Source organism: Balaenoptera acutorostrata, chromosome 11, assembly GCF_949987535.1.
Source record: "Balaenoptera acutorostrata chromosome 11, mBalAcu1.1, whole genome shotgun sequence".
Lineage (NCBI taxonomy): Eukaryota > Metazoa > Chordata > Mammalia > Artiodactyla > Balaenopteridae > Balaenoptera > Balaenoptera acutorostrata.
The window spans coordinates 21,245,001-21,262,728 of NC_080074.1; the positions used below are offsets into that span (position 1 = coordinate 21,245,001).

Here is a 17,728-nt window from a genome sequence, read left to right on the forward strand (position 1 = left end):
GGTTCATAGTAGTAGTAATACTAACTACTAATACTATTAGTATTAATAATAAAAATAATAATAGCTATCAATTACTGAGTGCTTTCCATGGGCGAGGTACCAGGCTAAGTATTTTACATATCATTTCATTTAATGTCTCCAAATCCTACTGCCCAAACCCTCCATCCCTTCCTTTCTTCCTTCTTTTCCCCCATCAAAACTTACCTGTTCTAGATCCTTGGGGCTTTACAGATTGGCACATTTACATAGCTGAGCTAGGCAGAATAACAGTCCCCTAAGATGTCCACATCCTAATCCCTAGAACCTGTGATCATGTTAAGCTACGTGGCAAAAGGGAATTAAGGTTGCTAATCAGCTGCCTTTAAAACAGGGAGATTAGCCTGGATTATCCAGGTGGGACCAGTGTAATTACAAGGGCCCTTAAAAATGGAAGAGAAAGGCAGAAGAGTCAGAGAAGGAGATGTAAGGACAGAGGCAAGGAGTGAAATAAAGTGATGTGAGAAGGACTGTTGCTGGCTTTGAAGATGAAAGACGGGGCCATGAGCCAAGGAATGCAGCAGTCTCTAGAAGCTGGAAAAGGCAAAGGAAACAGATTCTCCCCCACAGCCTCTAGAAAAGAATGCAGCCCTTCCACATCTTGATTTTAGCCCAGTGAGACCCATGTTGGACTTCTAACCTATAGAACCGTAAAACAATTTGTGCTGTTTTAAGCCATGGAATTCATGTAACTTTTTACAGCGGCCACAAATACATAATACATAATGTTAAGAGGATAAGACTGGAGGCAGAATATGGGGCCTGAGAATCCAAGCCCTGCCACTTACCAACTGTGTAACCTTGGGCAAGTTACTTAACTTCTCTGTGCCTCCGTTTCCTCCTCCATAAAAATGGGGATAATGGCTATACCTTATTCACAGGGCTAATGAATTTGTAACTGTGAAGTGCTTGGAACCTAGTAAGCACCATATAAATATTAGATGTCATTATTCCTTCAGTAAACTCCCTACTGTAGTGTTGAATTGCCTTCTCTGAAATTGAGTTTGACAGGGGTCTTCTGAACTATAATTCTTCAATAAAATGACTGTCCCTAATTCTGACAACCTTGGGCCGCTCAGGTGGCTAGTGCAGGAGAGGCCTCTGTGGGATCAAATTTCAGGTGCCCATACAATCACGGCTGGTAAACAGCCTGTGGGCCCCATTCTGGCAATACCACATAAAATGACCAAACAGCATCATGTGTTGGCTTATAAACATGCCTACCCATAGGTTTGCTTTTATTGCTTCTCAAGCATGAATATATGTTCAAACGGAATGTGAGGCTATTTGCTTTTTAATAAGTTCTCAACTTTAATTTTTGTAGAGTGTAGTTCAAACAACAGAGATTTACAAGGAGGTTAGTTTAGGGTAGACGGTAGTCTTCTGCTGAGGATGTGCCTAAACTCCTACAGAAGGTTATGGCCGTGAGCAATTAATTCTCCAGAACCACTGAGGGGCCTGCCAGAAACAGTCCCTGGAGAAGCCCTAGCAGGAGTTTACTCTAGGACGTTGCTGAGGATACCGACCACTACTTCACTCAGAGCCCCCGCTTCCCTGTGCAAGAACTTTATTTCTTGCAAATGCTAGGAAAATGCTAGGAAATGCACTACTTCTCTGAGGGACTGCTAAGCAGATTTCTCCCTCTGCTCTGCCCACTAGGCTTAGGGCCCAATTTATTGGCTTATTTGTCAACCATCACAGATATATAGGCCATCAAGGTCTGTAAATCTGAGCCTATTTTTTTACCCCAAACTTGAATGCCTACTCTAAAAGATATTTTCCTTGACTTGAATATTTACTTATATTTTACCATTTTATTTTCTCTCTTTACCCTACCTCAAATGCTTCAACAATAAACTCCAAAGGTGATCCAATACTTTTATATTTACAGGCTCACGCTAGTGTAATATGGCTGAAAAACTCTATGTACTTTGGCCCCGTTCATGTGGCACATACCTGAGGCGGCAGCACTGTGGAGAAAACACACTTCTCTCCTGTTCACTAATCTGCCATTGACTGGAGTGACCTTGAGCAAGCCACTTAGTCTCTCTGACCTTCATCGTACTGCCTGCACCCTCAGAGTTGTAATGCATCTACGTTATAATTCTGGAACACAGGATTGTTTATTAACAGTGGGCACTTGTCACTCTTATCTTGCAGTGGCTGCCACTACTACTTGAGGACCGCCGTTTGGCTGACCACTCTTGTCCCCACCTCACTGCCGTGGTCTGCTGGCCTATTCGGTTGACAGGAATGTTCAAGTGATTATGTAATCAAAGGGGGATTACATCTAAGTGCCCATCGACAGGTGAATGGACAAAGATGTGACACATATATACAATGGAATATTACTCAGCCATAAAAAGAAACGAAATTGAGTTATTTGTAGTGAGGTGGATGGACCTAGAGTCTGTCATACAGAGTGAAGTTAAGTCAGAAAGAGAAAAACAAATACTGTATGGTAACACATATATATGGAATCTTAAAAAAAAAAAACAACGGTTCTGACGAACCTAGGGGCAGGACAGGAATAAAGATGCAGACGTAGAGAATGAACTTGAGGACACGGGGAGGGGGAAGGGTAAGCTGGGATGAAGTGAGAGAGTGGCATGGACACATATGCACTACCAAATGTAAAATAGATAGCTGGTGGGAAGCAGCTGCATAGCACAGGGAGATCAGCTCGGTGCTTTGTGACCACCTAAAGGGGTGGGATAGGGAGGGTGGGAGGGAGACACAAGAGGGAGGAGATATGGGGATATATGTATATGTATAGCTGATTCACTTTGTTATACAGCAGAAACTAACACACCATTGTAAAGCAATTATACTCTAATAAAGATGTTTAAAAAAAGGCGGGTGGGGGGGGACGGTTACAGAGAAACTTCCACCCACCATCCCCTTCAGCAACTTTCTCCTGTCCTTACCAGCCCTTGCTGGCCCAGCATCCAGATTTCCACGGTTACTGCTTTCTTGGGCACCAAGAGATGTGTCATTCTGTTACTCCCTAGACTTTTACATGATTTCCTAGCTCAATGTCTAGAGGGGGAAAAAAGGCATGTAAGCCAATTTCATGTCAAGTGGTCTTTTTATACTGTCCTTTTCATATATGCACATGACACATGAAATTAAAATGTCTGAGGCATGAGTTAAATATCTTGGGGTCAGGCATGAGTCCTGACATCAGAATTTAACGGAGAGGAAAAATGGTCATTCAGCAGAATTGAGACAAAAAATAAATCAGCAAGCCAGGGGTAATTTCAAGCTGAACACAGAGCCTACCACTGACTATTGATGTTTTATGTTTATGTTTTATGACATACTATTTGTGTTTTTCAACCCTTCCTCTGGGTGTCCTGGCTTTAGGAGATGAGCGAACTTGACTCCAGAGCCCAGGCTCTGTCCTCCAGGGGTGGCAAGAATGCCAACTCTGCTGATTCCTCTCCTGTTCTATTGGTCCTACGATCGTGCCCCGGGAGCCGCCGGCCGCCAGGCACACGGTTCCTGCGCTCAGTGGCTCAGTCTAGCAGGGGGAGAAAGGCATGTGAGGAAATTCCAGTCCAAGTATATGTATATGTATAACTGAATCACTATGCTGTACACATGAAACTAACACAGCACTGTAAATCAACTAGACTCCAAAAATGTTTTGCATCAGCACTAGTGACCTCCAGGGCTGGATAATTCTTTGTTGTGGGGCTGCCGCGTACTGAAGGATGTTGACCAGCATCCCTGCCCTTAGATACCATATCACCCCTTAGATACCAGCAGCACCCCTCACCCTAAGTTGGGACCACCAAAAATGTTTCCAGACATTGCCAAATCACTCCCCTGATTGAGAACCACTGGTTTAAAACTTAGTGTTGGTTACCTCCAGCTGAAATGGTAGCTCCAGGAGGGCAGGAATCTTGGCCTATTTATTCACTGTTGATTCCCAAGCCCCCAGTACAACAACAGGCGTGGAGCATGTGAATGAAGGAATATTTATTTAAACACATGCACACACAACAAACAAACATTTCAGATTCTTCCATTAGGAAGTGATCAGTATTTAATTTCACCTCACTTTTTATGGATTTTCATCAAAATCAAATAATGGTAATGATAGAAATGTTCAATTTCAGGAAGGAACATTTTTCTTTGTACCTTACACAAATATTTTTCTGAAAGGCATTTTAGAATTGATCTATTTCTTGAAAGAATACACCATATATATATATATATATATATATATATATCATAAAAAATGACAAGACTCTTTTTCGCACATTTCCTTTTCTCTTGTCTCCCAGCAGAAAACCTTTATTATGAGTATCGACCTTAGAAAGCAATTGCCTCAAGGGTATTACTGCTGATGCCATTTTAAGAATGAAGGGCAGTGCTACTGAAGCAGGCCAACACTCACAGGCAAGGAGGAGAAGAGGAATAAATTAATTCCGGAATGGACTTGTCTGTCACAGCCATCAGCTTCGACCAGAGTTTAATTTATCTCAGAGAGTGCGTGGGCCTGCCTGAAGGGTGTCATGTGATAAAAGACAGTAAAGAAGACAGCTCTCAAGGAGGGAGGGGGTGGGATTTTGCATCCACCCTACCAACCACCACAAGGGAAAACGTGGCACTGTCTGGAGACATCTTTGCTTTTCACAACCAAGGGGAGCGGCAGGAAATTGCTATTAGCACCTGATGGATAGAAGCCACGGATGCTATGAACCATCCTACAATACACAGGACAGGCCCCCACAGCAGAGTTATTCAGCCCAAAATATCAAAGTGCCGAGGTTGAGATATCCTGCAGCAGAGCACGATGTTGAACACTGTGGGACCTGGTGCCTCTCTGTCTGAATCTGAATTCCTGATCCAGCGCTGTCTAGTTATTCAGCAAACCTATTTCCCTTTTCCTCCTGGGCACACAGGTATTTATGTTAGCAGCCCTCGAGTTAGGGGTCGCTGCCTGATGAGCTCTGGCCCATGAAATGTGGGCACAAGTACTGTACCCCATTTCTAAAACTGGCCCATAAAACTTCCTACAAAATCACTCATCTCTCTCTTCCCCTTCGGTAAACCAGATGGAGGGGATTTAGGGGATGGCAGAGTCACCAGACAGAAGTAGCCTGGGTACCCGAATGTCTGTACAGAGAAGGGACGATGCACCTCCCTCCTTGTGGTGACCCACACTACACCACGATGTGAACAACAGACAGACTTTTACAGAGTTAAACCACTGATACTTGGGGGTTGTTCAGGCAGGTGGACTAACCTAGCTGTGTAACCTACTGCAGGTTCCTTAACCTCTTTGTGCCCCGATTTCTTCCTCTGTTGAATGAGCAACCATCAGGTTGCTGTGAGGATTAAAGTCTTTAAAATAGCATCTGGCATCTAATAAAGTTTTCCCATCTGTAGGACCACCTTCGGTGACACCATATAAAATGACCGACAGCACTATACGTTGATTTATGTAAAGATGTGTACCCACAGGTTTGCTTTTATTGCTTCCCAACATGGGTATTTGTTTGAACTAACTAGAAACTAGAAAGCTAGGCTATTTGTGGTTTAATTGAGTCCCAACTTTTAATTCTTTGGTACAATGCAGTTCAAAGTACAAAAAATTATGATTATTCCATGTTATCTTTATTACATTTATCCTTACTTCATTTAATAGACAATATGAAGCATCTACTGTACGCCAAGCATTGTGTTAAGTATTGGAGACATAATTGTGAGCAGAAACAGACATGGTCTGTGCCTCCATGGAGTTCAAAGTTTACTCTGGAGAGTTAGGCATTAATCATATAACACCCAAATAATTATAAAATCTAATATATGAAAAATGTTACATGGGAAACATTCTGCTAAAGCAAAGAGACCTGGTCTTTGGAAGGATGGGAGGACGGCTTCCCTGGGAGGAGTCTCTGGAGCTGAGTTTTGAAGGATGAATAAGAATAAACTTGGGGAAGGGGGGAAGGAATGGGAAGAGAATGCTAGGAGAGGAAACATCATGTGCAAATGTCCTGAGGCAGAGGACATCCAAAGAACTGAGGGAGGCTGTATGTGTCTGGATCATAAGAAGTGAGGGGTGGAAGGCAGTGAAGGCAGATAAGGCTGGAGAGGAGTTGGCTGCATGGCCAGGCCATTCAAGGCCTTGTAGGTCATTCTCAATAATTTTCATATTTGTTCTAAGGTTTTTAAACTGGGTGAAGTGACATGATTAGACGTGCATCTTTAAAACCTCATTCTGTAGGCACTTAAGAGAATGGAATGGAGGTAGGCAAGGGTAGAGCCAGGGGACCTGTTATATTATTTCTGGGTTTTAGAGGTGAGATCATGGTGGCAGAGATGGCTGGATTAAAGAGACACTTAGGACATAAAATCATCAGCCTTTGGAGATGTATTAGATGTGGGAAGCAGAGGTGAGGGAGGTGTCTAGAATAGCTTTCAGGCCTTGGTTTCAGCAACTGGACAAAAATTAGTGCCATTGACGGGACAGGGGCTAAAGAAGGTGGACCACGTTTGAGGAGAAAACGTCGAGTTTGGTTTGAGATGAGTATGCAGTGAACTAACTTCACATCATCTTTATTCTTTGCTCATAATATGATTCTCCTATTTTCATTTCTATGTATTCATCTATTTTCTCATTTAACAAATCATTATTAAGTACCAACTATGGGACTCATAGTGGTGATACAGACAGTCTTTCAAGGAGCTTATGGTCTAGGAGAAAGCTATGAAAATGGATGATATTGGTAAGAGCTATGATAGGAAAAAAATTATTACTTAGACATAGAAGAGTGCCCCACACCCAGAATCGAGGGTGAAGGTTGGAAATTATGGAAGGTTTTCTGGAGGAAACGTCTCTGATGCAACATGCAAGAAGGGAGCCTAAGGGAAAGGGTATTCCAGGCAAGGGAAGAGCATGTGTAGACAGGAGACAAGAGTGCACAGAGAGTTAATGAGGTCAAAGCAGCTCAGCACGGCCAAAGCCCACAGAAGCAGGAGCTAGTGGGCCAAGCTAGGATTCTGGGTTTTATCCTGAGAGCAGAGTATTTTTAAGGCTCTTTTCCATTTTGGTCATTATTTATTAAATTTCCAATTGTTTTCTCTTTCTCCTACATTCATGTACACACACCCTTAAATTTCTATTATCCTTTTTTATTCCTAGATTAACACAATATCAAACATTCTGCAAAACTAAGAAATCACATGAGATTTTTGACTGCATTTGGAAAACCAAGAGATCATGTTAATAACTCCCAGAGCTCATTAACCAGCTACTTCTGATTACTTTAAACCCACTAAAATCACTCTCGAACCATCCTAGGGAAATCTTTTTCTAACTGTACCAAACAACTGTTTCCAACTTGACAGCCAGTGTTCTTCAAGTCTTACTTTTATACTATCATTAAAGAGATGTTGTCCATGTGGCATGACAATTTTCAGAGAAAGAAATCCCCCCGCCCATAACATTCAAGACACCTGTTCAATTTTTCATCTCCCAATGGCACAACAGAACTGCCTACACTATTCTCTTGGTCCCACTGAGGTCTGGTTCTTAGGTTTGCTTCGTTCCAACTGTCCCTCTGCTTTCTCCTCCTTAGTTCTCCTATCTTGAAAGCTCATTTTCCACCGATCACTCTCTTTTTTCAAACAATAATGCCAGGCTTTCTCACGCCCTACACCCCATCACAGAAAACTACTTGTGGTTTTTCAAGCACCCCATTCTGTTTCATGTCTTTATACTTTTATACATATGTTATTCTCTCTTTTTAGGATGTGCTTCTCCCTTACCTACCTGGACAACTGTCATCCTTCAAGACCCATCTCAAGCATTTTCTTCTTGTGACCCACCCTCATCTCTTACCAACCTCCCTCCAAATCTGGAGGATGGTGCACGCCCTCTTTTAAGTCATACCCAACATACTGTCTACAATTATTTAAAATGGTCTACTCTCAGAGGAATGGATAAAGAAGAATATTCCTCAGCCATAAAAAGAACAAAATAATGCCATTGGCAGCAACATGGATGGACCTAGAGATGATCATACTAAGTGAAGTAAGTCAGACAGAGAAAGACAAGTATCATATGATACCACTCATATCATAAAATTAGGGGAACCTAATTTTAAAAATGATATAAATGAACTTACTTACAAAACAGAAACAGACTCACACATTTTGAAAACAAACTTATGGTTACCAAAGGGGAAAGAGGGGTGGGGGAGGGATAAATCAGGAGCTTGGGATTAACGTACACACGCTACTATATATAAAACAGATAACCAACAAGGACCTACTGTATAGCACAGGGAACTCTCCTCAATATTCTGTAATAATCTATATGGGAAAAGAATCTGAAAAAGAATGAATATATGTGTAACTGCATCACTATGCTGTACACCTGAAACTAACACAACATTGTAAATCAACTAGACTCCAACAAAATTTAAAATAAAATAAAATGATCTATTTACTAGGTGAGGTCAAGGCTGTGTCTAATTTATCTTTATATCCCCTGTACCAAGACAGTGTCTGGCAAGAAGCAGGCATCAAATTAGTGACCGCTGAATGAATCAATAATTCAGTGAGTGAATACCAAAACGTGTCAAAAAAGCTTCTCAAATATATGTGAGAGATGGCTGAATACCGCCATCCCACATGCTATCATCTCTCATTTATTATATAGTTTAAAATACCTGTAAAGGTATGATTCTCAGTTCTAGTCCCTAAAGATCCTGATAGGTGCCCAGGTGCTTCTGATTTTGAGAACCCTCCTGAGAAACTCTGTTCTAAAGCCAGAACAATAGGAAACATAACCAGCATGAAAATGAGTAGGAAATCTTCTATTTACCTGTGTCCCTTTGAAGTAAAACAAACCCCAGGCGCACAACATATATTTCATTGATTCTTTCACCCATCCATCCATCTAAAATTTTTGAGACCCTCCTACACTGTGCCAGGCACTCTCTCAAGCAGGTAAGAAGCAAAGTGAAAACCTGCATGTAAACCAGACTCTACTCCAGGAGGATTTAACAACAACCAACCACGTGTGTAAGAAACTTCAAGATGAACAACACAGGCACAGCGAGGGTTTAAATTAAGAGTGGGAACACATCAGCTTTCATCTGTCTTTTTCTTTTCAGGAAACATGCTAGGTCTTGATCTCTGAGTTAACATGAAATCTCGCTCAGTTCTTATCTCCCACGGAGGATTTAACTAGCATTTTGAGGCTGGGCTCTGAGTTTCATGTCTTCTTCAATAACCCTTTTAAACATTCACATAATGGGGCTTGTTTGGCATCAATCTAACCTGTGGGGATCCAAAGTTTGGCTATTTCAGAAGTTTATGGAGTTGCTTCCCTTGCATTATACGTTTTGATGCAGAGCATCTATTCTTTGATTTTTCTTCTCTCCTTCGCCCTCTAGAAGTCCACAGGCTTTAACTGATTTTCTGTTGCTGAAATGTGCCCCCAGCTTGCACTCCCGGCAACTGCCATTTGGTTTATTTTTTTCTCAAAGTTGGCAACCTATTTTTTAAAAAATCTGTCACCCCTTTTCTTCCCTTCAGGTGAGTCATTTTTACTGAGGCTGTTGTTATATGGCTGGAACAGGGAGAGCCAGGAATTCCTGAAGCCTGGCTGGGAGCAAGGCCAGGCTGACTTGATTTATCCTCCTTTTAAGAGGCTGTCTTTGCCTGGCTGTTTACAGTCTTTGGCATGGTTTTCTCTCCTACCACCGACCCTGCCAACCGGCCATGATTTCTTGTCAAATCAGAAGCTTCAGAGTTAATTCTTTATCACTTTCGCAATTCCTCAAACGCTCAATTACTTAGCTAACCTCCCTCCCCCAACCACACATGTAAAAAGTGACAAATTACTGTTCAGAGACTGACAGATGAGCCAGGAAGCCGGCTGCTAGGTTTGGTGGCTTTTCCTGGGGCAACTTGGTGAGTTGTTACAGAAAGGGGAGCTGAAAGGTGAACTGAGTTGTTTTTTGTTTTTAACTCAACAATCCCTCTTTTTAATAGGGCAAGGTGTAGACCAGCTTCCTTACCTGCTGGCTCAAGGCAGATGAGCTCTGGGCTTTGGCGAAGCCACAAGACAGGAATCTGGGTCTCTGAATCACCCCGCAGAAGGTGGTTCACCAGCACACACACGAACAAGCGTGCAATTGTGTTAAGTCGCTGAGACATGGGGATTGTCTGTTAGGGCAGTTTGCTTACCCTGACTAATATAAAAGGGGTATGAACACTCACAGGACTGTCAGGGGAGAAGGGCACTACGCTGTTCCTTCCACGGGCCAAGGAACCCAAGGCGCGCAGAGGGGGCTCTACCACAGCTGCATGTCCTTAGTAAGACAAGGGCTTTCACGGGAAACACTCACTGGTGGATCCTTTGCTGGCTGAAAGGGGCAGTGTAGCAGTCATTCTCCTCCAGGTCTGGCAGTGTCTCCTTGTCCAGCCTCATTGGCTTCTTAGGTAACCATCTCCGAAAACTGCTTATTTGTTTATCGATCCTGTGGTACATGAAAGGCAAGACCAAAGGGTACAGCATGTCAGCATCGCCCCAAAACACGGGAGGGAAGTCTCCACAGAGCCGTAAATATGACCCCACACACTCCGGGCATGCTCACTGCACGCACGAAACTCCCACTCAACAGACAGGAAGAAGACAGCCGAGACTCAGTGTCCTTGGGATTTCACCGAGGGGCTTTGATATGATTGTCCATGATATCACAGCTGTGAGTCATATGTCTACACATGCCAGTGAATGACCAAGGAACAGAACAAGGCTGGAAGGCTCTGGAAAGGAAGTGGACAGTCCCTTAAGCAAAGCAGCTGAGACCTTAACTCTGTCCATCCTGCAGATTCCAGAAACTCATTGTGTGCTTGGAAAATCTCCCCATCTGAGGTCAGGGAAGAGCTGTAGCTATAGTCAGCTTTGAGCGAGGGGCGACAGTGCATCCCAGGGGGTGGGCTGTGCACAGAGAGCCCAATGTCACGATTTGCTTCCTGCCCCTCACACCTTCCCCGAGCAGCCTCCCAGCAGATGGCATGCTGTTTAACTTTCATGTCTCTTTTCAAGCTGAGACATGAAAGTTCTCAAAGGTGCTGGGGCATCGTGACACACGTGTGCCACTCTGGCCAGGGCACACGATGATGCCAAGCCAAGGGAAATGACACTGTCTCCAAAGTGGTTTTCAAGCCATGGTTTCCCCCCTGGCTACCTCCCTGTTGCCTCTGATTTCTGCTGATGAAAACATCCGGCTTCCAAGTGACCAGATTCTCACCCACTCACAGCCAACCACAAGAAGGAGCAAATACCGCAGCAGACTTTTAAATGATTATGCCACCTCAGGTATCTGTACCCCTGAAATGTTTTTTCTCCAAGGGCACATATCAGATAGCATCTCTGTGAAGCAGACTGAACAGGTACCATTCGCGTTTTACGCATCACAGAAGAGACCCACGGCAGGGGTGATTATCCAGCCGGTGAATAAAGCCAGAACCAAATTGCAGATTCTGCACTCTTGATTTTAAAGATCAAAGTAGTTGATAATGGGAATCTTCACTTAGGGGCTATTCAAGGGACACATTTCTCTGGGGATGAAAATCTTTAAATGCCTTCTAAGTCTATTAACTGAAAACATATGGAATTTGGGCATGTTTTGTTTCTTTTCCCAATTAAAATCATTTACATGGCAATTTATCCTTTTCCGTGAAACTCTCAGCTGAAGGGATTATTTTTTATATAACCAATCAACTCCAAAATGAAAAATAACAGTAAACTTCTCTTCTACCACCTTTTATCCTCAGCATTGTTCCAGCCTCACCACAACCCCCCACTCTGCCTGGTGGCGGCTGTCCTTTTTCCAGAGTCCCTGAAAGTTCAAACTGGCAAGAATCCTCTGGCTTCTTTAAGACCCTCCTCTCCAAGAGGACCTGTCCCCACCACATATACACACACAGAAGTAAAGATCCTACTCAGGGTCATGTACCCAGAAAAGAATAATAGATTAGAATGGCCCAGAGACTGAAGAAAGGGAAAAAGTTCCCATCTCTTTCATCCTTCAAATCTACCCCATTCCCCCATCATCTCTTTAAAGACACTTAAAATACAGTGAGATGATAAGCTTCAGAGAGGTGATATGACACAGTGGTTGAGAACATGAACTCTGAGGCTGGAGTGCCCAGATTCAAGCCCTGGCTCTGTAATTATTAGCAGTGTGACCTTGGGCAAGTTATTTCACTTTGCCATGTCTCAATTTCCTTATCTGTAAAATGGGCATGATAATGATCCTCAATTCATAGGGTTGTGATGATTCACTGATCAATACGTATACAAAGTCTCCAGAATGGTGTCTGGTGCATAGTGAACACTGGCTATTATCACTATCTTTTCTTTTTTCCCAAAGACAAGAATTTGGGCAACCAGTTTGCCTCTTAACATTTTTGTCCTTCTGCCTTTCAATTTAAAAGCTTAATCATGCTTCACCAGCATCTATCACTCGTCCAAGTTCAATGATATAGTCCTTAAATTAGACTTCCTAGGTTAAGCCGGTTGCCTTCCCTGTGGCTCTTGGCTTTATTTCATCTGATTGCCTTAAAAGTTGTTCACGAAAGAAGACTTTGGCCCAGAGGTTTTCCGTAATAGAGCTTTCACCTCCCACATCTCGCCAGTCTGCAGCACTAATCGGATTACACTTTGCAAAATTTGCATTCTCCCAGGATCTGGGCTCTGCGTGCAAATGACTATGAATTAAATCCAGATGGGGACAGTGCTCAGCGTGGATGAAAACAAAGCTGTAAAAATTCAGGCATAAACGCTCCATGGGAATGAAATGGTAGCTTTCAGCAACCAGCTTGTGGAAACACAATTTAAGTGAAATGTGGAGATGGTGGAGAGAGAGAACAGAGTATGAGAGTGATTAGTTCATTGAAAAATGAGGAGGGGCGGGGGAGGAAGCGAGGGGAGGCTGCTTGGCATGGTGGAGAGGAGCTGGGATTTGTCCTTGGAATGCCTACATCCTGGCTCTGCCGCTTAGCAGCTGTGTGACCTTCCACAAATCACTCACCTTTCTGAGCTTTATTTTTCAAGGGTTTTAAAATGGGATCATTACAATCATCATCATCTTATTGACCTCACAGGGTTGCTAGGAGGCTTATAAAAGAGGACGTGCATGAAATGCTTTGGAGAAGCCGCTAGGCAGAGAGCAGTGTTATTAATAACTCCTTGAGGACCATGGAGGCTAATGTAAAAGGGATGGAAAGGGGAGGAAGTGGGCTTTTGAAACACCATGGTAGAAGAAAGATATTCAAAAGATATCTTAAAAACAAGCCCTCCTGAGACGCTAACTGGGGGTGGAGGGCGTGAACCGGCCTTCATCGGGGCAGCCTGAGAAGAAACAGGAAGACAAAGCATGGGCTGTCTTGGCCCCATCACACATGTCAGTCCAGGCCGTGGGCTCACAATGACAGAAAAAAGGTTCAAATGTGATCGGCAGTTTGTGTCCTCTTCTGGTTGGCAGAATGGCCCCCCAAAGATGTCTGCACCCTAATCCCAGAACCTGTAAATATGTTGTGTGACATGGCAAAGGGACTTTGCAGGTGTAAGGTGATGGGCCTTAAATTAGGGAGAGCATGCTGGATTACTCAGGGGGACCCATTTAATCACTAAGCCATTTAATAGCAGAGAACTCTCTCTGGCTGGAGACAGGAGAGATGAGGCAAAAGGGAGGTCAGAGAGATTCAAAGCATGAGAAGGATTCAACCGGCCACAGCTGGCTTTGAAGATGAAGGGGGGCCAGGAGCCAGGGAGTGTAGGCGGCCTCTAGAAGCTGAGAAAGACCTTTGGTTAACAGCCAGTCAAGAAACGGAGACCCCAGTGCTACGACTGCATGGAACTGAACTGTGCCAGCCACCTGGCTGAGCCTGGAAGCCAATCCTTCCCCAGCGCCTGCAAAGAAGAGCCCGGCTGGCTGACGCCATGATTTCAGCCTGTGAGACCCCGGAGCAGAGAAACCAGTGGAAACCTCCCCCAGCCCAGACTTGTGACTTGCAGAATTGAGATAATAAATTTGTCTTGTTCTATGTCGCTAAGTGCGGGAATGTGTTGTAACAGCAATGGGAGACTAACACACCTCTCCAGTCCTGGGCCCACCTTCCCCTTGAGACCTGACCTTGGCTAGCCAGGCCCCCATGGGCTGAGACTGACGTTCTACACGTTGCCCCTACCTCCCAGGTAGGTGGCTCTGGGAACAAGGGTCTGTCCCTCTGTGGCAGGATGACGAATGGTCACTCTTCCACAAACCCACTCCTGTTCCCAAACTGTGCCACTCAGACACCAGTGAAGAGCCCCCTTCCACCTTGCAAAGGAAAGACACATAGTGCAGAAGCCACCAGGCTGGAAAGCATGAGACTTAAGCTGGATGCCTGGGACAAGCCTTTTATCCTCACGGGGCCTTAGTATCCTCATCTCTAAGATGAAAAATCAGATGCTTTCTCAATACATGGTGGTGACTTCAGCAATAATATCTTGGCTATACCATTTTAAACAAACTTGAGTTAATAAAGAGTTTTCCTTTAGGGATGTCTCTGGCGGTCCAGTGGTTAAAACTCTGCGCTTCCACTGCAGGGGGTGTGGGTTCGATCCCTGGCTGGGGAACGAAGATCCTGCATGCTGAAGTCAAAAAAAGAGCTTTCCTTTTCAAGAGGCATAATGGATAACCTTTCATATAGAATGACGACTCTGGAGTCAGCTGGAAGTGGATTCACATCCTCATTGCCCAGAACGAAAATGGTGAGTGCCATGCTGGGGAAGGGACTAAACTCCTCTGAGCTAATATACCCGTTACCTAAGCAAGTGGTAAGGATAATGCATAAGTGTTTGCACAATGCCTTGGATGGACAAAATGCTCAATTAAGCAGTGGCTTCTAGGATGAAGAAAATGATGATGACAATGAACTTTTATTTACCGAGTTCTCTACAGACGTTCAAGAGCTATGATTCTCCCTTGTATATTGAGGTCTGTGCTTCCATATCTCACAAACATCCCTAAACAGGCAATCCTGAAATTTACTTAGGCCTGTAAAAGTCAAGAAACCAACTAACCAGGAAGCACCCCATCTGCCTCTTCAACACAGGAGTAGGGCTTACTTAGTAAAGTCTCCTCTGACGGGGAAAAGAGAAAACGTCAGCTTAATGACGGAGCACTGACTTTGGTTGGATACACTGTCACTTTGTTCCATTTCTGCCATTTACTGAGCAAAAGCTGTCTCACAGACTACACAGGCAACCCAATAAAGATGGATCATCCACTTGGGTATTTGTGGCCTTGACTTGCCAAGTTAATACCTAGACTAAAAGGTGAGTTACTTTCTTAAGAAAGTTGTTCTGATGGTAAGTTCAGGGTCCTTGACCAAATGCCGGTTCATGACAGGTGAGGTTCTGCATAGCTGGAAAGAGCTGCCAGCACGGCACAAGCACAGACAAATGGGCACAGACCTGCCACTTCTTCCAGGCTGTGCCTTTCCAGGGTGTGCCTTGGAAATGGGCCTTGGGAAGGTCCTGGTTAAAACAACTTGACCTCAGTTATCTCAGTTGTAAAGGGGAGACAATCCTACCCACCTTCAGGAGTGGTGATGATTACGGAAAAGGCCACATGCAAAGGACTTCACCCCTAACAGGCTAACCTGTCTGCAGGCTTTTATAAATCACTGGCTGTGCACAGAGTCCCCAACCTGGATGCTGAGGGTATACCCTGAAGAAGCAGAAAACAAGGGCCTTTCCCTGGAGCCAGTAACAACCCAGGAGGGAGTTTGTACTAATGACAACTTAATTAGGCTGAATTAAATGAAACAGGCTACTTCAGAGACACCTGCTTTTCCCCAGACCAGAATATTATAATAGCAGCATCAGGTTTCGAACAGTTAGATTACATGTTCAGAGATAATATGCCCAGAGAGCACCTACAGATGAGAGGTTTTGTGTTTTTTTTTTTTAACTTAATGGAGTCACCATACACAGGCTTACATTGCAGGAAATGAAGCCCTCCTGGATGGATAACAGACAACAGGAGGCTTGCATTTCTTTTTCCTCTTCTCAGAGCCAAGTCCCCTGTATTTGCAGCCTCTCCTTGGATAGTTAGGGATCTTGGGAAGCCACTGCCATTCTTTTAGGTCACAAGGCTGCTAACCGGGGCACAGCTTAGAAGAGTCCAAAGGGTTTGGAACATTTACGTACGTTAATTTGTTTAAGACGAGGATGGAAACATCCAAGCCATTTTGTCATGTTGCCTGTATACTCATCTGATAAGATTACGATGGCACTGAGCGTATGATGCAGTAGGGATCAGCATTCATTCTGCCAAGCATCGCAAAGGAGAACATCAGGCAGGATGTGTATGGGGGCGTGGAGGAAAAAAGAATGAGTAGTAATGAGACTTCAGCTACAAGCCACCCACAGTCAACAGATTTATTACTTTGTAAGCATAGCTTCTGCAGATTATATTTGTACGATTTGGTGAAGGCAAAAAAATAATAATAATAAGGCAGAAGAACGATGATAAATTTCCTTTCCTGACTGGATAGGTAATTTGTGATACCTGTAAGTCTGCCCAAAGGTAAGTGCTGAAGTAGCCTTTAATAGACCAAGTATGTGAATGAAAAGAGCATTTACTCCAGAAATACATATCTGAATTACATGAGTGTGCTTTATGATGTCAGGCGACCTTTCATAAATAAAGATATTTGTGCAATGACGCTCTATTTTTCTGCCTGCTCAGAAACTTCACAATTTCTAATTCATTTCTCGTATCCTGAAAGGAGGTAGGTTTGTTTCAAGGGTGCTTTCACGGATTAATGAAGTGAAATATCATTTGTAAGAATGAAACTAAAAGCTAAATTAAATATCCATGCGTAGCATGACATGAGAATTTTAGAATACTGGAAGTCAATATTTTACTACTGATGTACAACTAGGATAACAAGTTATAGATGTGCTCTTCAATTTGTAATGCCATCCCTGGCTACAAAGAGACACACATTCTTCATCATCTAAATGAGGCTGTTCTGAGGTGAAGTGAAGAGTTAAAGTAGATACAAAATTTTCTGACAAACTGCATTTAAAACTTTGCACCAGACACTGGGCTTCAATAAGTTACACCACCAAATTGATGTCCCAGATTTAATCCTATGTGGTAAGCAGTAAAGCTTAAGAGGTCATTCTGAATCAGTGTGTCATAAAACCATAGTTAGGACCTTTTTCCCCTTTATTTTGACCCAGAGTCTTCCGGTGCCTCCTAAGGCCTAGATTTTTCTACAGTTGTAATGTGTGCACTTAAGTAGTATCAACTTTTTTTTTTTAACGTCTTTATTGGAGTATAATTGCTTTACAATGGTGTGTCAGTTTCTGCTTTATAACAAAGTGAATCAGCTATACAGATACATATACCCCCATATCCCCTCCCTCTTGCATCTCCCTCCCACCCTCCCTATCCCACCCCTCTAGGTGGTCACAAAGCACCAAGCTGATCTCCCTGTGCTATGCAGCTGCTTCCCACTAGCTATCTATCTTACATTTGGTAGTGTATATATGTCCATGCCACGCTCTCATTTCGTCCCAGCTTACCCTTCCCCCTCCCCGTGTCCTCAAGTCCATTCTCTACTAAAGAAGTAGCATCAACGTTTTCAGGTCAAAAATTAG

General features: G+C 43.5%; 1 protein-coding gene across 12 annotated transcripts in view; it reads right to left on the bottom strand.

Moving 5' to 3' along the window:
* ANO4 (anoctamin 4) overlaps positions 1-17,728 on the bottom strand; it is a 450,211-nt gene that overhangs the window by 129,943 nt on the left and 302,540 nt on the right. For all 12 annotated transcript variants that reach the window (XM_057556948.1, XM_057556947.1, XM_057556949.1 and 9 more), the window contains one exon: positions 10,410-10,541. In XM_057556948.1, the coding sequence (XP_057412931.1) occupies positions 10,410-10,541 (132 nt within the window). The remainder of the gene's footprint in view (positions 1-10,409; positions 10,542-17,728) is intronic.